This window comes from Phascolarctos cinereus, unplaced genomic scaffold, assembly GCF_003287225.1.
Source record: "Phascolarctos cinereus isolate Bilbo 61053 unplaced genomic scaffold, phaCin_HiC Scaffold_4;HRSCAF=312, whole genome shotgun sequence".
NCBI lineage: Eukaryota > Metazoa > Chordata > Mammalia > Diprotodontia > Phascolarctidae > Phascolarctos > Phascolarctos cinereus.
The window spans coordinates 687,980,242-688,002,372 of record NW_027555847.1 but is presented as its reverse complement, the minus strand read 5'-3'; the positions used below and the strand labels follow the sequence as shown (position 1 = coordinate 688,002,372).

The window sequence follows — 22,131 nt, the reverse complement described above, 5'->3', positions numbered from 1 at the left end:
TGTCCCCTTCATCGTTTCTTACAACATAATATTATTCTATCACATTCATGTACCATAACTTGTCTAGCCATTTCCCCAATTGATGATGGGTGCTACAGTTAAGGAAGGACGTGGATATTTTAGAATGTGTCCAGAAAAACAAAAAGTGGGGATAATGTGTCCAGAAAAACAAAAAGTGGGGATATTTAGCCTGGAGAAGAGAAGATTTGTTGGGGGAGGCGGAGTGACAATCTTCAACTATTTGAAGAGGCAGCATGTAAAGAGGAATTACAATTGTTTTATTTATCCATAGAGATAAGAACTACCACTTTTGGATGGAAATTACAGAAAGGAAGAGTTTGATACCATATAATGTAAAACTTCCTAATAATAAAATCAAATCCCAAAGTGGAATGGATTATATCAGGAGGCAATGCATTAGTGTGTGCATGAATTGGAAGAATGTAAAATAATTTGTTTAATTGACTCATCTACTAAAATCTACAACTTTTTCCATCTTTAAAGAACTTTTAATAGGCAACATATCCCCTGTTTTCTTAATCTCTTGGTTTACATGATTTGGCATTGAGTTTACAAGATTTGATACATTTACTTCAATTTGTCATCAAAAAGTTAGAATACATTAGATAACAAACATACCTTTGATGGACAATTAATTTTTCCCAAGTCAAGCATAGGCTATCAACTGTAAGTTTTCAATGGGGTTAATTCCAGTGAGCCCCTAGGTTAGTGAAGCATATTTATCTCCATCTCTGGGATAAATTTATTAAGCTTTTGTTAAATGGCATAATGTAATGCTGGGTTGTGGTATTCCGTCTCCATTTAAGAATTTCTTTAATTTTGGAACAATTTTATTTCTTGCTATGGCAATATATTTAATTGGGGTTCAGCATTCCTATTGATGGAGGTGAGACTTTCAAGCTCATTGGAAGTGAAATATCCCCTAAAACATTTTTGGGTGGATATTGTATAGTCTGATGAAGAAGTTGAGATCTTACTGGCTCAGCAGGCTTGCTGTTGACTATGACCTTAATATAGTCTTGAATGAAAAAATGGTAACATCATCATTAAAAAGTAGTCTAGTCTTTGTGTTCTCTTGCTGGTGACAAGACAAGGCATAGCAATGTTTTATAGCAGTTACACACCCATACATACATGTATATATGTACATATACATATATACATACATGTGTATATGTATATATACATATATATACACACATAAACATAACAATTTTTTTTTACTGATCTTATGAAAACAGTCAAAAAGAGATACTCCTCACCTCCTAGGAGAGACTTCTAGTGTCTCTCACTAAGCCCTAGTTCTGTATCACCGGCTGCCTATTGGATATCTCCAACTGGTTGCCCCATAGACATCTCAAATTCAACATGTCCCAAATGTAGCATATTATTCCTCCCACCACCCCTGATTCACCCATTCTCCAAACTTCCCAAGTCTTCTACAAACTTTTTGTGGAGGCGCAACTATTCTTTTAGTCTTCTGAGTTCAAAAATCTTGAGTCATCCTCAAATCTTCTCTGCCCTTCACTACTGCGTTCAGTTAATAGGCAAATCTCAGTATTATGTCCATGATATCTCTTGCACCTAATTCCCTCTCTCCATTCCCACAACCACTCATTCAGGGTCTCATTATGTCTTCCTTGTAATATACTGCAGAAGCCTCCTTACTAGACTCCTAGCTTTCTATTTTCCCTAACTCCTATTCTATTCCCTTAATCCATTTTCCTCACTCCTATTTAAAAACCTTCAAGTAGCTCCCTATTTCTCAACCTCTGATGAAATGTCATGAACCATCTGGGTCTCAGAAAACTGATGAAGGAATAGACTTGGCTTGACATTTTAATCCCATTCCAGTTTGGTTCAAGCTCCCCCTTCCAGGTTTATTGCATGTTACTTCCTTTTATCTGCCTACTTTCTGGATCAGCCTATTGGCTGTTCCCCAAACTTGACATTCCATCTCCTGTCTCCATGCCTGGAATCTACTTCTTTACTATTGCCTCACTGAACTCCTAGCTTCCTTCGAGTATCAGCTCACACATGCGATAGTCTGGTATTTGACTTAAATAATGACAAAATTGTCAACAGCAGATTAAGGAATATTCCCACAGGTGGTTGATCCAGGGAGCAGGCATTAGTCTTCACCTGGGTATAATTAGGGGAAGAAGGGCCTCTATAAGGAGCACATAGGAGTTGGAACTGGATGTCCAATAGATTTCTTAAACTCAGCATGCCCAAAACTGAACTAATGTTTCCTATTATTGTAGAACCATTCTGCCCCCCCACATCAAATCTATTTCTGTGACCTATTGATTTTACCTTTGCAACATTTCTACAATACACTCCCTTCTCTACTCTGACCAGCATCATCACTTCGTGCTTGGGTTATTGCAGTAGCTTGCTGGTAGGTTACTCCCTCCTCAATCCACCCTCCATTCAGCCACTAAAGTAATTTTCCTACAGCACTGGAGCAATCATACAAACTACCTCCCATCCCCATTCAATAAACTCTGGTGGCTCCCTATTGCCTCCAGGCAAATGCAAAATCCTGGTTTGTCTTTCAAAGCCCTTCATGATCTAGACCCCTTCTACCTTTCTAGTCTTCTTATATTTCACTCCCCAACACGTACTCTTCAGTCCAGTGACACTGACCTCCTAACTATTTCATGAACACAATACTTCATCTCTTAAGTCTAAGCATTTTTACTGGCTGTCCCCCATGCCTGGAATTCTCTACCTCCTCAACTCTATCCACTGACTTCCTTGGTTTCCTTTAAGTTCTATCTAAAATCCCACCTTCTATGGGAAGCCTCCTCCAACCTCTTTTTAATTCTAATCCTTTCTTTTCTCAATTATTTCCCATTTACTTTGTCTATAGTTTGCTTTGTCTATATTTGTTTGCATGTTGTCTATCCCATTAGACTGTAAACTCCTTGAAGGCAGGGATTGTCTTTTGAACCTTTTTATATCCTCCAGTTTAGCACAGTGCCTGGCACATATTTGTTTTTCATTGGTTCAGTCACATCCTACTCTTCATAACTCTGTGGACCACAGCACACCAGGCCCTTCTATCCTGCACTATCTCCTGAAGTCTGTTCCAAACTCATATTCATTGCTTCCATGATGCTATCTATCCATCTCACCTGCTGCTGGTCCCTTCTTTTGCCTTCAGTCTCTCCCAGCATCGGGGTCTTTTCCAAGGAGTCCTGTCTTCTTATTGGCTAAAGTATGTAAGCTCCAGCTTCAGTTTTTGTCCTTACAATGAGGAGTCTGAAATATTTTTTTCAAGTATTGACTGATTTGATCTCTTTGCTGTCCAAGGGACTCTCAAATGTTTTCTTCAGTGCTACAACTCAGTGCTCAGCTTTCCTTGTAGCCTAAATTTCACAGTCATACGTTACTACTAGAAACACCATAGCTTTGCCTACCCAGACTTTTGTTGGCCAGGTGATGACTCTGCTTTTTAGTATGCTGTCCAGATTTGCCATAGCTTTCCTTCCAAGGAGCAAATGTCATTTAATTTCGTGGCTGCAGTCGGCATCTGTGGTGATCTTTGAGCCCAAGAATATAAAATCTGACACTGCTTCCATTTCTTCTCCCACTGTTTGCCAGGAAGTAATGGGACCAGTTGCCAAGATCATAGTCTTTTTTTTTTTTAATGTTAAGCTTCAAGCCTTTACACTCTCCTCTTTCACCCTCACCTGGCACATAATAGGTGTTTAATAAATGTTTATTGATTGATTGCCCCAAGCTTGGGAGCTCCTCAGATCTGACAGAACCCATCTCTGGCTCCCTGTTGGCCACCTCTACTTACTTATCTATGCAGATAATGGGAGGCCCCAGGAATTGTGCTCATTATATCTTTGTGCTGCTGCTTAACTGAGGCAACAGTTGGCCATATATTTAAGACCTGATCGCTTTATGGTATCAGAATAGGATAGACTTTGAGTCTCAATCTCAAACTTTTAGATTGTGAGTTCCTTGAGAGCCTGGGGTGTCTTGTTTCTTTTTGCATCCCTAGCACTTAGCACTGTACTTTGGACATACCGAGTGCTTAATAAATGTTTATTGACTTATGTGCTACACTCAAGAGGAAGTTTTTCCTTGTGTCCTTAGGTGTTAGGGCTCAGTCCCTTCTCCAATGACCACACATATATCTCCCACTTTAGAAGTTATATTCCATCACTCCTCGATCCCAGTAGATTGTAATCTCCTTCAGGGTAGAAACTATTTTAATGCTTCATAGATACTTGTCACATTTGATGGGTCGATCTCTCCTAATGCTGAGCTTTGTATTCTATAATTTTGTGGTTGTATTCTTGTGTATACACTTGAGCAATTTACTTGTTTTTCAGATTGCTTCAGTAATACATCTTATTTTCTTTTCTTTCAGAGTCAGGAGCAATACAGTGATGTAACAAATAAAAGCAACCAGATTTTCCTTTACTGTGCATTTTTGGACTTCAGGTATGTTGTCAGTAATTTGAAATTAATAATAGTAATAGCTAACATTTATATAGCACTTACTACGTGTTGAGCGCTTTACAAATATTACTCATTTGGGCCTCACAACAATCCTGGGAGGTGGATGTTATTATTATCCTCATTTTATAGGTGAAAAAACTGAGGCAGGCAGAAGTAATTGATTTGCCTAGAGTTACACAGCTAGGAAGTGTATGAGGTTGGATTTGAACTCATGTCTTCTTTCCTGAGTCTTGGCCAGAACTATATGTACTGTGCCACTTAGCTGCCTCTAATGGATGAAGATGAAGAAGGAGGAGAAGGAGGTAATGATGATGATGATGATGATGATGATGTGTGTGTGTGTGTGTGTGTGTGTGTGTGTGTGTGTACATGTGTGGGTGTATGGAGTATAAGAAAAAGGAAGAGAGAGAAATCTTTTAGGTGACTAGAGATAAAATTGAGGGTAATATTGATTATCTCCAATTTATCCTGTCTAAATCTTGTTTTTACGAAGTAGTTTGCATGTGGTCTCCCCATCTCCCCAGTAGATTATAAGCTCCTAGAAGGTAGGGGCTATTTTTTACTTTTCTTTATATCCTCAGCACTTAGCACAGTGCCTAGCACATAGAAGTTGCTTAATAAATGCTTATTGACTACCCAGCAAAACTGAGTATAATCCTTTAGGGGAAAAAATGGTCATTCAGTGAAATAGAGGACTTTCAAGCATTCCTGATGAAAAGACCAGAGCTAAACAGAAAATTTGACTTTCAAATACAGGATTCCTAGTGGAACACGAAGAGGTAAACAGGAAAGAGAACTCATAAGAGACTTATTAAGATTGAACTGTTTACATTCCTGCATGGAAAGATGATATTTGTAACTCATGAGAACTTTGTCAGTATTAGGGTAGTTGAAGGAAAAAAATTGTATGTACATATATAGATAGATAGATAGAGGGCACAGGGTGAGTTGAAGATTAAGGGGTCATATCTGTAGAATAAAATTAAGGGATGAGAGAGGATGATACTCGGAGAAGAAAGGGAGAGGTAGAATGGGGTAAATTATCTCACAAAAAAAAAACAGAAAAGAAAAGTCTCTCACAGTGGAGGGGAAACAGGGGAAGGTGAGAGGGAATGAAGGAATCTTATTCTCATAGGATTTGGCTTAAGGAGAGAATAACATACACATTCAATTGGGTATGGAAATCTGTCTTACCCTACAGGAAAATAGGGGGAGAAGGGGACAAGAGAGCAGGGGGTGATAGAGAGGAGGGCAGATTGGGAAAGAGGGTAATCAGAAGCAAATACTTCTGAGGAGGGACAGGGTCAAAAGAAAGAATAGAATAAATGGGAGGGCAGGATAGGATTAAGGGAAATAGAGTTAGTTTTTCACAACATGTCTACTAAGGAAGTGTTTTGCATAATTGCACATGTACAAGCTATATTGAGTTGCTTGCCTTTTCAATGAGGGTGGGTGGGGAGGGAGGAAGGAAGGGAGAAAATTTGGAACTCAAAGTTTTAAAAACACATGTTTTAAAAAAAATGTTTTCACATGCAACTGGGAAATAAGAAATGCAGGAAATGGGGTACAGAAGTCTATCCTGCCTACAGGAAAATAGAAGGGGAAGGGGATAAGAGAAGGGAGGGGGAGAGATAGAAGAGAAGGCAGACCAGGGGAAGGGGTATTCAGAATGCATGCCATCTTGGGGTGGGGGGAGGGGTGAGAAATTTGGAACTCAAAAACTTGTGGAAGTGAATATTGAAAACTAAAAATAAAGAAATTTATGTTAAAAAAATAAATGCTTATTGACTAACTGTAACGTGCATCCTAGGATGGGAGCTTCTGCAGAAGGTGCTAATTAAACTTTCATTCAGGTTATTTCCTGAACAATGATTGAATCAGTCAGCATTTTAAATTGTTTACTATAATCTAGACACTGTTCTAAGCACCTGGGAAAAAAGCAAAAAAAATCCCCCAAAACAAATAAGCAAACAAAAAAATCTCCAAGAATAATCTGTGCTCCCAAAGAGCTTACATTCTAATGGGGAGGAGGGAAAGGGAAGGCAACATATGTTATATGTAGATGTATATAGGATGTCACTAAAGTCTTAATTTAGTTTTAAGCTTTAATAAATTCAGGCATCTAAATGCTACAAATTTAAAACAAATGCCATTTAAAAGCTTAATTGTTTCCATTTTTGACATTTATTTAATTTTGTAAATTTTGAATTATAAAATTTTAATTTTAGTTTAATTTTTTGGATGACACTTTCTCTGATTGGTTATTCACTAGAGGAGGTCCTCATGTTTGCCCCTTGGATATCTGATTTATCTTCATTAGTCTTTTTTTTCTTGTTGAGAGTCACATCAAACCTGTCATGTCTGCATCAAAAGCCTCATTTTGGGGATGATCTTAAAGCTGGGATTACATATGCAGTTTTTCAGTCACTGAGCAGCCGCTGATGAAAGCTCTTACAAAGTTCAAAAATTGACTGGAGCAATGAAGTATAGCAAAAGATGGTGATTATCTTGAATTTTAATAAGAAACATATTTTAAAATTTTCAGTCATCAACCCTTCAAATGTTGTTTTTGGTAAGTTTGTAGTGCCTACACTTCAGAAGTTATTAAAGCTTAAAAGTGCACTAAAAACTTTGGGACACTATAAAACACATTCAGAAGGTAATCTTGGGGATGGCTAGGGGGTATAGCTAGAACACCAGGCCTAGAGTCAGGAAGATCTGAGTTCAAATCTGGCATCAGATCTTATAATCTTATGAGCTGTGTGATCCTGGGCAAGTCACTTCACCCTGTTTGCCTCAGTTTCCACATCTGTAAAATGAGCTGCAGAAGAAAATGGCAGACCACTCCAGTATCTCTGCCAAGAAAACCCCAAATGGGGTCATGAAGAGTCAGATGTGACTTAAGGACAACAACAGTTACAACTACAACTACAGCAACCAATCTCAGAGGGGAGGACAGGACACCAGCAGCTGCAGGGACAGGGACCAGTGCAAGGGGAGGAGAGTAGAAAGAAGCCAGGGATTCTAGGAGGCAGAGATGAGAGGGTGGATCCTTTGTCACCAACGGCCATGAGTCAAGAAGTCAATAATTTTCTCATTGAGTCCCATCCTCTGTGAGTCCTTCAAGGTCTTGAATTACTTCGATGACCTCTGGAGTCCCCTCCACCTCAGAGATTCTGAGAATCTTGAGAAATAGGACAAGAGAAATTGCTACAAGAGGCTGCTGGGAAAAATATATATTTTTTAAAGATACGAAAGACCAGGGCATGTCAAGTGTTCATTACCTCCTTCTCATCAAGTTAGTCCTTCTTCATACTGTCTTTTGCATCAATTGCTTCCTTTCCATTCCCAGAAAATCCCCCGGCCCTCCCTCATCACCTGTTGTAGGTCATTCATCACCTCACAGCCCATCATATTAGCATCCTCACTGGCCTCCTTGGCTGGAGTTAACCTCCCTCCCCTAACTCCTTCTGCCCTCTTCATGCACATTCTCTCTACCCTGTGCTTTATAAAATACAATTTGTATTCTGTTTCTCTGCTTTTGAAGAGCCCACTATGGTTTCCCAATGCCCATAGCATCAAGTCTAAGTCTATCCCAGGCCTAACTTTAAAGTCTCTCCAAGGTATTACCCCAAATCCGGCTTATCTAACCTTATTAGATTGGGAGTTCCTCTAGGGCTGAGCTTGTCTTTTGCCTTTCTTTGTATTCCCAAAGCTTAGCACAGTTCTTGGGACATGGTAAGCACTTAATAAATATTTTATTGACTGACTTCCCAGCTATTTCTCTTTCCTGGATAATGATTTATTTGGTTGAAGCTACATATGGCCTTCTAGGTCCTTGAGTGTGGCCTTTTGACTGAGTCCAAGGGCTGCACTTGAGGACCTAGAGGGCCAATGTGGCCTTGAGGTGGCAGGTTCCCCACCCCTGGAGAAGGCTTTCCTCTTTCCTTTCCACAACATAGACCAGGCAAATTCCAAGATGCCAAACTACCAGCCAGAAATTTGTGTGACTCACGTCACTAAACTAACAAATAATCATTTATTAAGTGCTTACTCTGTGCCACAATATTATATTATTGCATATTACGTTATCCTATAATACAACATTATTACTTACTACTATAATTTGTTTAGTCAATTGGTCATGTCTGACTCCTCATAAACTCATCTGGGGTTTTCTTGGCAGAGATACTAGAGTGCTTTGCCATTTCCTTCAGACGAGAAAACTGAGGCAAACATAGTTAAGTGTCTTGCCCAGGGTCACACAGATAGTGTCTGAGACAGGATTTAAATTCAGGACTTCTAGACTTCAAGTCCAACACTGTATCAGCTATGCCTACTGTAATCCTCCCGGGTCTCTACTTCTTGCTTTATCCCACAGGGTGGCTATGAAAAGCCTCCTGGATCTTGGAAGGGCATCGTATCCTCTTATCTCTCCATTCACTATGGGCCTTAATGATTGGAAGCTCCCTGAGGACAGAGACTTTCGATTTTTGTCTTTGTATTTCTGACACTTAGCTGGCAGTGGTGGCACAGAGTGTAGGTCCTGTAGTCACGAACAACTGATTTCAAATCTTGCCTTAGATATCATTAGCTGTGCAACCCTGGGCAAGTCACTTAACCCTGTTTACCTCAGTTTCTTCATCTGTAAAGTGAGCTGGAGAAGGAAATGGCAAACCTCTCCAATATCTTTGCCAAGAAAACCCCAAATGGGGTGATGAAGAGTCCAACATGAATGAAACAAATGGACGTCTCCAACACTTAGGAACACCATTGTGCACATGATAGGTACTTAACAATTGTTATTAACAATAACAATTATGCACACAATAACTGCTTAACATATTGTGTATATAATTGCATAATAATTGCTTAAGTTTTACACATAATAATTGTACACATAATAATTGCTTAATAATCATTTAATTGAATTCAGGAGGTGATGTGATATAGTAGAAAGCATTTGATCTGGAATTAGAGACCTTTTTTCAAAGCCCTCCTCTACCTCATACAGCTTACAACTTGTATGACCTTGAGTGAGTTACTTTTATTTAGGACTCAGTTTCCCCTTCTGTAAAATGAGGGGTTTGGGCTACATGATCTCTAAGATCCCTTTAAGCTCTAAGTCTATGATTCTGTGAATTCATAGGTTTTTTTCACTGACCAAGAGTCAAACTGAGCCTCCTTTCTGTACAACAATTGCCTCTGAAACATATGCTGCCCATCTGTAGGATAAGCATAATGACCACATTTCCCTTTGGTGGCAATCACATGATGAAATTCCAGTTGCTGGTAGCTGGGGAGATCCTTTGATTATTTGCATACTTTAACAGTCTGAGAGTATATCTTCCTGGAACTAGTGAATTGTAGGCCAATATAGTCTATGTGAACAATTCCCAAAGAAGGCAGTCTTTGCAAAGTATTCTTCCAATGTGGGTTTCCATCCAACGGGACCTTGGTCCAGCTCAGTTGCTCCACAAGCATTTATTAAGATCTACTATGTGCCACACACTTGGCAATCAGGGACAAAAACAAAACTGTCCCTGACTTCGAGGGGGTTATATTAAACGAAGGGAAATAACACCAGAAAAACAGAATAATAAGTACAAAATGGGGGATGCCTCAGAAACCTTAGTGCAATTTTAAACAATAATAGATTAGAACTGCACTAAGACTTTTGGGATACCCTCTATGCAGAAAATAAATAAAAAATAATTGCTGGTGTGGTTGGAAGGGCACTGACAGCTGAAGGACCAGGGAAGGACTCTTGTAGAAGGTGCCACTTGAATCATGTTAGTAATTCTATTTTGGTTTGAATTTAGGGGTCCTAATCTTCTTGGGTTGATAGAAAACACAATTCACAACTGTAGGGGTGGACATTATTATGAACCATATTTGAAAATAGTGAATTTTTTAATCATCTGTTACATAAACAGAAAGAAATTAATTTGTCATAGTTTCTACCTTGCAAAAGGTATCATAAGATTTAGAGCTGGAATTGGTTTTAGATATTATCTGGTTTGACCAACCCCCTTATTTTAAAGAGGAGGAAACTGATGACTAGGGGAGTTCAATGATTAGCCCAAGGTCACTGAGCTAGTTAGTGGCAAAACTGGGATTTGAACCCAGGCTTTTTGATTGCAAGGCCAGAGCATTTTCCTTTATGACATCTATTTTTTCTATGCTCTAGACCTGTCATTTCACTGGCATGAGGAACACTCAGGAATGAAACTCCATCTGTTAATGAAGATGGATACTTGTTTTCCAATTTATGAAGTTTTGGAGAATTATCTGGTGTTCCTGAAAGGTTAAGAGGCTTGCTTAGGTTTACATAGCCTAGAATCCGGCTCCAGTCTTGCTTGGAGAGGGGCTCAATTATGAAGGGCTTTGAATGCCGAGAGAGGCTTTCATATTTGACCTCAGATCCATATTAGCTGGGTGATCCTGTGCATGTCACTTAACCCTGTTTGCCTCAGTTTTCTCCTCTGTAAAATAAACTGGAGAAGGAAATGACAGACCACTCCAGTATCTTTGCCAAGAAAATCCTAAATAGGGTCATGAAGAGTCAGACATGACTGAACAACAATAAAAACTCACGATAAGGAACCATTGGAATTTATCTCATTTAAATTTAATAATCTTAAATTTCCAGTTTTCATATATAAAGTGATTTATGAAAAAATACATCAAAGAGATTATTGATCTACAAATTACTAAAATTATTGACAGTTTGTTGATTCACAGAATTGCTATACTCAACAGGTACAAGCTGTTTATTTTACAATGGTCTTCAACATGAGTCAATTGTTGTTTGCTTTCCATATTGGGTTGGGTTCTATAGAGCGGAGCCATCTTGGTGGAAGACAGTTCTCTTCTTCTGGTGTCATTATTGCAGTCAGCCTCAGACTGATTTGCTCTCCTCTGGCTCTGTTATAATATGCTGAACCGATCCTGGTCTGTCTGCCAAAATCAGACCATTCATCATGAAAACCTGTGCTTTGAAACTGCTGTAATTGGGTTTCAAAGTCATTAGGCTAACCCATCATTGAACAGCTTCTAAATTATTCCTTTCTAACTTCATCACTCAGATCTCAGAGACCTATTGAGCCTCACCCAGGAATACAATAGCACCCGTCACCTGCTTCTTCTCTTGTTATGTTGTCTCAGGGACATCTCACCTCAAGACTGGCTAGAGTGGGCCCCATTCATTGTACCCTAATGAAAATGGTGTGGGATCATGTCTTTATCAGTTAGTCATCAGAATTACCAGATTTCTAGCTGGTGAAATCTAGAGCTGACATTACAATTCAAATTGAATATTCAGAAAGAACAGCCAAAGCCAATTAATTTCTTTAAGTCAGCAACAATGATTTCTCCAAGGTGCACCCTCCCTCCTCCCCCATGCCTTGGGATTGTAGAGAGCCTTTTTCTTAGCTAATCTGTTTATTCAAAAAAAAATCCCCACATTAATTTATTTTCAGAAGCGTTAGTTTCTCTTCTCCCTTCCTCACACTATAGTCACTTCCTCTTAATGATGCCTTTCCCTATCGAAAATTCTTTTGTAATCCAGAAAGAAAATAACGTTTAAGCAGAACCTATTGAAGTTTAGACTGGGTCCAATAGTGTATGCACCACTCTATGTCTTCAGGCCCCGTCTCTAGACTGAGAAAAGAAAGGTGATTTCTTTTATCATGAATCTGATGCCCAGATTGTTCATGACAATTTATTGGCATTTGACAATCTTTTAGTGTTGTTATTGTTTCCACAATAGTCACTGCGTGTATGAGTATGTGTGTGTGTGTGTGTGTGTGTGTGAATGTGTGTGTGTGTGTGTGTGTGTATGTACATGCTCTTGGTTAGGCTGCCTCTGCCTCACTTCTCACATTCATCACATTTACTCAATGGAATTTTCAATTAGAATTTAGTAAGTGCCCCCTAGTTGAAAGACACTGTGTGATGCTGGACAAACCATTTACCCTCTCAGTGCCCAAGGCAGCTCTTTAAGACTAAATTGCTGAGCTGGTGCAGATCTGTATGGGTAGAGGAAGTGTCCTAATTGGGTGTTCTCTATACCAATGTAATTCCCATCCATGTGTTAGATGTTGCTAGTGCTTGGGAATAAAAAGAGAAGAAGAAGGCAGTCCCTGCCCTGAAGCAGGGTATATTCTGCTTGGGGATGCAACATCTGTGTAGATAAAGAAATTCACAATACATACACAGTAATTTCAAGGGTGATAGTGAGGACAGCCCTAACAACCCAAGTCATTGACTTCTTCCTTCCTTCCTTCCTTCCTTCCTTCCTTCCTTCCTTCCTTCCTTCCTTCCTTCCCTCTTTCCTCCCTCCCTCCCTCCCTTCCTCCCTTCCTTCCTTCCTTCCTCGCTTCCTTCCTTCCTTCCTCCTCCTTCCTCCCTTCTCCCTCCCTTCCTCTCCTTCCTCCCTTCCTTCCTTTCCTTCCTTCCTTCCCCTTCCTTCCTTCCTCCCTCCCTCCCTCCCTTCCTTCCTTCCTTCCTCCCTTCCTCCTTCCTTCCTTCCTTCCTTCCTTCCTTCCTTCCTTCCTTCCTTCCTTCCTTCCTTTCTTCCTTCCTTCCTTCCTCCCTCCCTCCCTCCCTCCCTCCCTCCTCCCTCTCCTTCCTTCCTTCCTTCCTTCCTTCCTTCCTTCCTCCTCCCTCCCTCCCTCCCTCCCTCCCCTCCCTCCCTCCCTCCTTCCTTCCTTCCTTCCTTCCTTCCTTCCTTCCTTCCTTCCTTCCTTCCTTCCTTCCTTCCTTCCTTCCTTCCTTCCTTCCTTCCTTCCTTCCTTCCTTCCTTCCTTCCTTCCTCACAACTCTGGTTTCATTGGTAGAGGGAACTCATGGTGAGGAAGCTTCCTTTACCAATGCAGATAGTCTCTTATTCTATAACTTAACAGTTTTAGGATATTGCCTGAAACACAGAGTAGTTAAATGACTTATCTAGGGTCGTGTAGTCAGCACTTGTGAGGCGTGGGACTTGAACTCACTTTTTGCTAGGGTCAGCTCTTTATCCATGATTGCTCTGACACTCTGGCTCTCATTTGTTATGGTGCAATGATATTCGATCACATTTATATACCCCTTTTTCCCCAGCCATTTCCCAATCAAGGAACACCCAGTTTGCTTCCATTTTTTTTCTTTTGGCTGCCACAAAGAGTGATGCTATGAATATTTTGTCACCAAAAGGGCCCTTTTCTTCATGGTTGGCCCCAAAGGGGATATTGCTGTATCATTACTTAATTTCTCTAAAATAATCTGGCTTCTAGTTGTGATTTTTTAGTTGATTACAAATCTTCTAGGAAATGCCAACCAAATTATGTTTCTGCTTTGCTTTGATCTTTAGCTCCGGAGAAGGCATCTGGTCTAACCACGGCTGTGTCCTCACAGAAGGGAACCTCAACTACTCCATCTGTCACTGTAATCACCTCACCAACTTTGCTATTCTGATGCAAGTGGTACCTTTGGAGGTAAGAACCCTTTGGTGAACAGCCTAATGTGATGGAACTTTCAAAGCCCTGCCTGGTATCTCTCTGGGCACAAGGACGGTTTGTTGTTTAAATAGGCAGGTGGCAATGAGCAATGGAAGACCTGCAGAACAGAGGGGACATGACAAGCAGGAGGCTTGGTCATCTGTGCACCTAATCTTTGCAGGTGTATAGAATGAGGACTGTTGGTCAAAGATCACTCTTTTAGTCATAGTCAGATTTATAGATGGTTCTGGCCAGTAGCATCATGTTCAGAAATGAAGGCCAATGACATAATGTCACAACCTTGGGGCAACCTTGAGGTTTGTTCCAAGGCATACTTTGGCTCCATGAGCAGGGGCTAGATGGCTAATGATAATAAGAATAAAAATAACAATCATAATAATGACAACTAGCATTTATGTGTGTACGAAGCACTTTTACAAATATGATCTCATCTGAACCTCACAACAACCTCGGGGAGGTAGGCGTTAATAATATCTCCATTGACACACAACCAGCCATTCTTTGGCACCTAGGCACTATGTTTGGTGCTGGTGGTACAAAGACAATAATGAGAGAGGCCCTGTCCTGAAGGATTTACATTCTACCAGGGTTATTGTCGAGGGGTGTGTGTGTGGAGGGGGATGTGGCATGTACACAGAGAAGTCAATAAAAAATCATCTTAGGGGGAGTCAGAGAAGGCTTCCTGTAGGAGGTGGCATCTAACTGAGGTGAGGAGGAATTCTGTTTCTGGCATGGAAGACAACTCATGCAATGATGTAGAAAATTGAGGTGAAATAATGAATTCAGATCAATTTGGCTGGATGTAGAGTGATAATAATAATTAAAATTAATGTAGCTTTTTACAGTTAGCAAAATGTTATATATGTATCTATACACACATGTACAGATACATATGTGTAAACACACACATACATGCATATTATATGTATACATATTTTATATACACGCATATGTATGTATAAATGTACATATATACATATGTGTAACTTGATCTTCAAAACAACCTTGTGACATAAATGCTATTAATCTCCCCATTTTACAGATAAAGAAATTGAGGCAGACAGAGGTTAATATGACTATTAAGTGTCAGGGGCAGGATTCAAACTTGGGTCTTCCTGATCCCAAGTTCAGTGCTCTACTATGCTAAGTTGTTTTTCAGTCATGTCTGATTCTTTGTGACCCCATTTGGGGTTTTCTTAGCAAACGTACTGGAGTGGTTTGCCATTTCCTTCTCCAGTGTATTTTACAGATGAGGAAATTGAGGCAAACAGTTAAGTGACCTGCCCAGGGTCACACAGCTAGCAAGTGTTTGAGGCCATATTTGAAGATGAGTCTTCCTGACTCCAGGCCTGATACTCTCTATCCACTGCACCACCTAAGTGCCCTGTGCCAAGTTACAATGAAATAAGTCTAAGAAGGTAGGTGAGAAGTAGGTTTAGAGACCTTTAAATGGCACTAAGGCTTTTTGAAGAGGGGAGTGACATGGTCAGCCCTTTGGCTAAGGAAGATGACTTCTGTTTCTATGTGAAGAATGGATTGAAGTGAGGAGAGGCTGGTAGTGGAGGTGAGAGATGATGAGTGTGGATTTTGATGGTGGCCATGTGAAAAGAGAGAAAGGGACAGATGCCCAAGATGTTACGAAGGTACAATCAACAAGACTTGGAAACTGATTGAATATGGCATACTGTGAGAGGGAGGGGAGACGGAGACTTCTTGAACAGACAAATGAAACTTGAGTTGTGAACCTGAATGAATAAATGTTAAGGAACTTGCCTATGGGCCCATAACTAATAAGTGTCAGATGCTCTTTCTGACTCAGAGTCTAACATTCTACTCACTAGGCCAGGCCAGGTGGTGTAGTGGATAGAGCTATGGCCCTAGAGCCAAGAAGACCTGAGTTCAAATCCAGCCTCAGACACTTATTCCATGTGTGACTCTGGGCAAGTCACTTTGCCGCTATTTGCCTCAGTTTCCTCATCTGTAAAAAACATTTGTAAAGTGCTTTGAAAACCTTAAAGCACTATACTAATGCTAACTATTATTATCATTATTGCCTAGCTATATTATTTTGCCATGTTGCTGCTGCTGCTAAGAAATATGGCCTAATGGGTAGTCAGCCTGGGAATTGAGAAGACCTGGGTGAACCCTGCCTCAGAGGTATACTGGCAGTGTGACATTGTGATTCTGACAAGTCTCAGGGTCCCAGGCAATTCTCTAAACCTAGAGGTTACATACCAGGTGTTGGTTGACATTAGAATAAGGATTTATCTCTATGGGACTTCCCTCAACAAAGAAATCACAGGTCTGTATGATGATGATGATGATGAAGATGGTGATACAGAAATTGCCTCTGTTTTATAGATGAGGAAACTGAGGCTTAGTAGGGTTAAATGACTTCATGTGTTAATATAAATGTGAACCATTGCTTTTAGAAATTTATTATTCTTCCTTTCAAGAACTGCCATGCCAAATACCCTTTTAACATGTAAAATAAATTTTAACATGGTATTCATTTTTTTTCAAGTAATTGTAAAATAAATTTGTATTCAGCCAACAAATAATGCCAACAGTGAGTAATCGTTGCCTAGAGTGAATGCATAGCAAATAAAATGTAAGGCCGGTATAAAAACAAATGGCACAGAAAGACAACATGTGCAGAAATCAGATAAAGGCAGCAGCTGTGAGCGGCACTTATGGGCTACGTTGGAGGACAGGTCTGAGAGTTGGGAAAGACCTGAGTTCAGGTGTGTGATCCTAGGCAAGTCACTTGGTCTTAGTCTCTGTTTCCTTATCTGTAAAGAGGGGATAATAACAGGATCACTTACCTCCCAGGCTGGTGGTGAGGATAAAATGAGATAACACAGCTTTGCAAACCATAAGCATTACATAAATACTGCTATTATTATTATTACATAAATATATAACAATATTCACTAAATCACTGCCACATGCTCATAAATACCATCTTGCCAAATATATCCTGCGGGTTAATACATTAATCTTTGCATTCAGGCAGCCAGTCCTGGTCCCTCTCAAAGCCAGCATCTTCTCTCAGAGTCTCAGTTTCTTCTGTGTACATCACGTATGCAGAGATTTTGGTTTGTGTGCCATCTGTGAGCTCCTTGAGGGCAGGGCAAGGACTGCTCTTGCCTTTCTTTGAATCCCTAGCATTTAGGAGATATTCTCACTTGCTTACGAAATTGTGTTCTCATGGTTCAGTTGTGTCCAAATGTTTATGTTCTTGTGGGCCACAATACGACAATATTGTCCATATGGTTTTCTTGGCAAAGATACTACAGTGGTTTGCCATTTCCTTCTCTAGCTCATTTTACAGATGAGGAAACTGAGGCAGAGGTTAAGTGTCTTCCTCAAGGTCACACAGTTAGTATCTGAGGCTGGTTTTGAACTCAAGTCTTTCTGACTCCAGGCCTGGTGCTCTATCCACTGAGCTACCTTGCTGGCTCCTGTCAAATAGTACATACTTAATAAAATGACTTGACTTGTCAGGCCATTAGAATTTAGGAGGCACAATGGGTTGAAGATGAGAAGGAATATCCAAGGTAGGGATGGGGGGATAATCTTGGAAAAGTCACCCATAAGAAAGGAGGTAATTTGGGAGCCTGGGGAACTTTTTGAGGAGACGGACAGCAGCATAGGGCATTGGGAGGACAGCTGGAGAGCAGCTGAATGGGGAGATGTTAGGGTGCCAAGGACAACCTTTATTAATGTTGATTTTTTTTTTAACCAGGAGAGGGCTTGAGCTATAATTAGCTTTTATAGCCATCTGGCACAGAGGGAGAGCTTGATAAATGATTGTTGACTGGCTAGCTGGCTAGCCACTGTAGAACAAGGAAACCATGGGAGATAATATTTTATAATTATTAATCCACACTTAGGTAAAGGACCATGTTAGCTTATCCTCACTGTTCCTTTTAACTCTGGCACTCTGAATCTAAGAATAGGGCCAGAAACTTTTGGTGGATTTAGTCCTTGGCTGAAGGATCATATCATATCAATACTTAAAGAAACTAATTCAGAAATGGCAAACCACTCCAGTATCTTTGCCAAGAAAACCCCAAACAGGGGCTCAAAGAGTCAGACATAACTAAAAAATGACTGGACAACATTCAACTGTAAGGTCAAATACCGATGCTGACATTTACATACTCTGGTCACATAATGAGAAGATGAGACTCATTGGAAAAGACCTTAATGTTGGGAAAGATTGAAGGCAAAAGGAGACAGGGACGGGAGAGGATGAGATGGATAGGTAGTGTCATGGAAACAATGAACATGAACTTGGGCAGACTTTGAGACATAGTGGAGGATAGAAGGGCCAGGCATGCTGTGGTCTACGGGGTCATAAAGAGTCATACATGACTGAACAAAAGCAACAAGAACAGAGGGATCATGGCAGCATCTGGATAGCACCATGGCTATATAGAGAAAAGGCACTGCAAAGACCATCTAGTGCCATTTTATACAGAAGGACCCTGAGGTCTCAAGATATAAAGTTATTCGTTCAAGGTCACACAGATAGTAAATGTAAAGTAACACAAAAGTCAGAATTCAAACCCAGGACTTCTGCTTCCAATACTTTGTTCCATAGCACCCCAGTCCCTCTATTAGTAGTGAATGGAATTAACTCAACTGGGTAAGATAGAATCCTAGACTGAGGTCTAGAAAGGACCAAAGAGGTCATCTGGTTTAGTGTCATAGATCTGAGGCTAGAAGGGACCTTAGAGGTGATCTCTTTCAACCCTTCCGTTTTACAGATGGGAAGACTGAGGTCCAGGGAGATTTTGGTGACTTGCTCTAAGTTACCACTTTGGAAATGGAATTTGAACTCAACTCCTTTGAAAACAGAGCCAGTGAATCAAATGAAACAACATGTGTACAGCGCTTTGCCACATTAAGGTGCTCTATAAATACAAGCTCTAATAACTTGTACTGGGCCACATTTCCTCCCTCTGTTATATCGTTAAGAGCTCAAGATCAAAACTTGCTTCTCTGGATCCAACAGAGCAGAGCTTTGCTATGAGTTTTTTACTAGAGGGGGCAGCTAGATGGCTCAGTGGATAGAGCAGGAGGACCTGAGTTCACATTCGGCCTCAGACACTTACCAGCTGTGTGATCCCTGGCAAATCACTTAACCTCTGTTTTCCTTAATCTACTGGAGAAGGAAATGGCAAGAACCACTCCAAAATCCTTGCCAAGAAAATGCTATGAACAATATTGATGTTCTATGGTCCATGCTGTCACTAAGAGTTGGATGCAATTCAACAACAACAACTATTGGTGTGTGCAGTTGAATCTGTGCTGGTGGTAGGGAGGGAGGATTGGGGGCTTTATGTATGTAAATGTCCCCTAATGATCACATACACTATCTTAATTCTTCCCATTTGAAGGCTAGACTCCCCTTGGTCTTGATAGCATAGCCATGGCTGTCTCTGGGTAGACCAAGGCTCTGACTGCCATGTTATCAGATGATGTGATCCTTTTGCTAAGGTGTGGTTCTTAACAGTCCGTGGCTGAAGTCAACCATACTGAGGCCTAGCCTTAGACGAGCCAAACGCTGGACTGCCAGAGGGTATTAAGCAATCCTGGCATGCCATTTGCAAACTCACATTTTCTGCCAAAGCCCTTCCAGTGTTTACCCTCCCATGGAGGGTTCTGTGACAGCTGATACAGAGTGCTGGAAAACCAGTAAATGTCTTGCTTGGGGCTCTGTTTATTTACTATGGTCTAATCACTTACCCTTGGGGCCTAGGCAAGGGACTTGGTTCGTGTACTGTGTACCCAGAGCTACCCCTCCTGGCTCAGTGCTCCTCCACAGAGCTGTTCCAGAGTACCTGAGCCTAGAGGCAATAATTTCTTGGATGAGGACAGCTCCCCAGGAGGTTAGTGTGAAGACCTGAGGGAAGAAATGAGCTCAGAGGCCGTCTTCCAAGGACATTCCCTGGTGCCAAGATCTGACTTGTGCTACAATTTTGCCTGCATTATATTTTCCCTACTCCACTTACTAAGATGTTGGAACTGAGTAGCCAGCCAGAATCTTAGGCAAATGTGCACCAGTTATGGAAGCAAAGGTCTGGTTTCCTTAGCCTAGTTAAGACACTGTGGATATGGGGTCATCACTACTTATCTACCAATGATATTAATTTTCAATAACCTTGAAGTTATCAATTATCAATTGGTTATCAATTACTCTTGTCTGACTGTTTGTTTAGTGGAAGAAGAGAACCTATATTAAATTATGTTTTTAAAGTGAGTTGCCTTGGGTAGAAGCTTGGATGAATAGCTATTGTTGTTCAATTGTTTCAGTTTTATCCAACTCTCCAAGACCCTGTTTGGGGTTTTCTTGGCAGAGATACTGGAGTGGTTTGCCATTTCCCTCTCCAGCTCATTTTACAGTTGAAGAAACTGAAGGAAACAGGGTGAAGTGACTTGCCCAAGGTCATACATCTAGTAAGTGTCTGAGGCCAGATTGGAACTTGGAAAGATGAGTCTATCTGACTCTCAGCATGGTTCTCTATCTGCTGTGCCACCTAGCTGCCCTTCTAGAGGAGGGCCTGCATTAAAATCTTGGCTTTGGTACTTAATATCCATGTGACTTTGGGAAACACCAACTTCCCCGAATCTTCATTTCCTCATTCATTAACTAGCAGGGAGGGAGAGAGGAGAGAGTTAGATTACAACTCCTCTGAGGTCCCTCTAAATCATTTCCCAGTGATCCTTTTACTGAGACAAAGCCTGGAATTAGGAAGACTCATCTTCCTGAGGTCAAATTTAGCCTCAGATGGTTACTAGCTGTGTGGCCCTGGGCAAGCCACTTACCTCTGCTTGACTCAGTTTCCTCATCTGTAAAATGGGCTGGAGATGGAAACAGAAAATCATTCCAGTATCTTTGCTAAGAAAACCCCAACTGGGGATCATGGTGACTGAATAACAACAACAACAATAATCTCTAGAATCAATGCTCTTTCCTCTGTACCGTTCTGCATCCATATAAGCTTTTTGAAGAATTGATTCTCATGGCTCTAAGTTTTATGGTCTGGGTCACAGACTCTAAGAGATGGAAGTAGAGCCCATACCGAGGGTGAGGTGATTGAAGCTGTGTCTCAGAGCACTAAAATTTAGAGGGCAAATAATAATTAACATGCATAATCCTTCAGCAGCATGATAGACACTATAATAATTGATTTCCCATGTGCTCAACTAAATTTTGTTTCCTTGCATTGTTTTCACATAATGAATAAAAAAGTTGATTTGAGGGTCATCTCTTGTTGCTTGCTTTAGTCTAGATGTGGACTGCCCACATTAGGGTCCAACAGAATGGTCACCTTCCTAGTCCTGGACACTCTGCCTCTCTTAATGCCAACTTATAGTGAATTCAGTTTCTTGGCTGGCATATCAACCTATTAACTCATATTGATCTTGGAGTTCACTAAAATCCCCAGATCAGATGAATCACTTTCTAGACAAATGAGATAACTACGTGTAAAATGCTTTGCAAAGCTTAAAGCACTATTTAAATTCGAGAAATTCTTCTTATTAGTCAGTCATTCCTCCACCACCTTGTACTTGAATTTGGGAAATTAAATTTTTAAATTCAAATTTTGAACTCGTGGTTCATTTTTGTGTGTAGCTTGCTCCTCTGTTCTGGAAGGGGCACTTACATGAAAGAAACCTATCAGAAGAAAGAAATAAAGGGTGTTTTACAACGGTCTGGTTATCCATCCCATCTTTCCCACGTGATACCCACTGTCTCAAGTAAATGCACGTGCTGAATTACAAGAACAGTAGCCACATCACAGGGACAGCTGGTACTCTTAAGTGGTTATAGATCTCTTCCATGTGTGACGTTGTCTCTATCTGTGTCTTTTCCCCTGATTGGAGTCAGATCTCCTCTGGAACAGAGACTGTCTAGCTTTTCTATTTCTATTTCCAGCACTTATTAACATGCTTGGTACCTGTTGAACCTTTCTATTGCATTCTACTTGGGTCTACAGAGGAAGCCTGTAGTTGCAGAGCCTAGCTATAACACCACTCACAGGTATCAAAATTCCCTCCCTCTTTATTCATGCAGGCTCCCTAATTCCCCCCACCTTACCTGGTCTCCTCATGT

At 40.6% G+C, this 22,131-nt stretch overlaps 1 protein-coding gene across 1 annotated transcript in view; it reads left to right on the top strand.

Annotated features, from left to right (window-relative positions):
* The window catches only part of ADGRD1 (adhesion G protein-coupled receptor D1), a 458,528-nt gene that overhangs the window by 253,837 nt on the left and 182,560 nt on the right, over positions 1–22,131 (top strand). Inside the window, 2 exon segments of the mRNA XM_021004341.2 lie at positions 4,412–4,485; positions 13,856–13,979. Coding sequence (XP_020860000.1) covers positions 4,412–4,485; positions 13,856–13,979 — 198 coding nt within the window.